This window comes from Trypanosoma equiperdum (genome assembly GCF_001457755.1).
Source record: "Trypanosoma equiperdum strain OVI genome assembly, contig: ctg_744, whole genome shotgun sequence".
NCBI lineage: Eukaryota > Euglenozoa > Kinetoplastea > Trypanosomatida > Trypanosomatidae > Trypanosoma > Trypanosoma equiperdum.
The window spans coordinates 2,105-3,626 of record NW_027124692.1 but is presented as its reverse complement, the minus strand read 5'-3'; the positions used below and the strand labels follow the sequence as shown (position 1 = coordinate 3,626).

At 44.6% G+C, this 1,522-nt stretch overlaps 1 protein-coding gene across 1 annotated transcript in view; it reads right to left on the bottom strand.

Moving 5' to 3' along the window:
* Positions 1-1,293: 1,293 nt before the first annotated feature.
* TEOVI_000341500 (uncharacterized protein) overlaps positions 1,294-1,522 on the bottom strand; it is a gene marked incomplete at both ends in the record, with an annotated part of 522 nt that continues 293 nt past the window's right edge. The window contains one exon of the mRNA XM_067226325.1: positions 1,294-1,520. Within this exon, the coding sequence (XP_067082426.1) occupies positions 1,294-1,520 (227 nt within the window). The remainder of the gene's footprint in view (positions 1,521-1,522) is intronic.

Here is a 1,522-nt window from a genome sequence, read left to right as displayed (position 1 = left end):
TATATATATATATATATTTCGCTACGTGTGAGCAACCTCCGAAATTTGAGGGTTCTTTGGATATGTGATAGCTTCAAATGCGCTATTACTAACGTGGACTAATTTTACCTAGGATCGTAGTTTTTTTTTTGATTTCCCCCCCCCTGCGTTTCTAGCCCCACTTACCCTCACAACTCCTTCAGTCCATCACACTCAAGTAAATGAGCAGATGACTCGTCCCGGCGCCCAGTTGTCAATTTGCTTCAAACGTTCTTCCAACCCCGGCAGTGCACCATCCTTATTTTGCATACACAAGTTATCAGGCATTTCCTCACCCACCCCCTTATCAAATGTGCGGTTACACCTGAAACGGCTTCTTTCTGTCTTGTTATTGTTGTTTTAAGCAAAATGTACGCCTATGTTTTCTGTTGTATTGCTTTCCCAGTGCTTGATGGAATCCAATGCTCCAAAACAACGTACGGAAACACCCTACACCGCTTTACAGTGTTTTGGGACGGTGGACAGATTCTTTCTTGCAAAAATATTCGTATAAAGAGTATTATTACTATTTCCCCCCGAGTGCCCCTGTGGAACTGTGTGTGATTACTGCATGGTAGTCGCCTGCTAATTAATGACAGGATTACCAATTTCCCAGAGGGGGCGCGGAGTCGTAACTACATTGTGGAAAAAGTACTAACCCGTAAAAATACGGTAGGAGAGATGATCAGCACCGCAGTGTTTTGTACGGGTATCCAAACTTCCGAAGACCTTTGCATTCCCTGGGAATTTTGTTAACTACCCAAAACCACAGGTGGGTGAAGGGAAAAAAAAAACAGACTCACATACCCAAGCCGTTTTATACCTTTGTTATATTACTTTGTGCCACAGGCAAAACGTTAGTTACAAGCCATTGTTACCTTTTCCATCAATTACATCATTGTGGTATCAGCAGTCTGCAATTAATTTTCCTGAAGCGCACTGTCTGAATTTTCGTTTGCCAGCGCCTATTAAAGCGGTGCTATAACACCGGCACCGCGTACGGCTATACGTAGCGGCATTCGAGAGCCTTGTTTTTTGTTCACGGGTTTGACAGGGCTGGACACTCACATAAATTCTTTAATTAAAGCATAAGGTGCTTTGCGTCCTCGTTGATTTCGTTAGACAGTGGACGCGACATATTCCCCATGTACTTCACAGCAAAAAACATCATTTCGCCAGGCGCCTCCGTGAATATCAGCGATGGCACCACAAACACACACGCACACACAGAGACAGAACACTCCACAGTCGCTTGTATAACTTGGGGTCAAGTGGTCAAGTGGGTGGAATGCACTCGCTGTCTTCCTCCACATATTGTTCCTTAAATCGCTGACAGAAATTATTAAGCGCAATTTTGTCCACCTCGTGATGCAGGAAGTGCTGCTGGAGCTCGCAAGCAATCTGTATGGTGGCAAACTGGCTCTTATCCGTTGTCATGAGCGAATTCTCAACAGCTTTAACTTCGGTGCATTCGGACTTGACGATCAGTGAGCGGATCACTTCG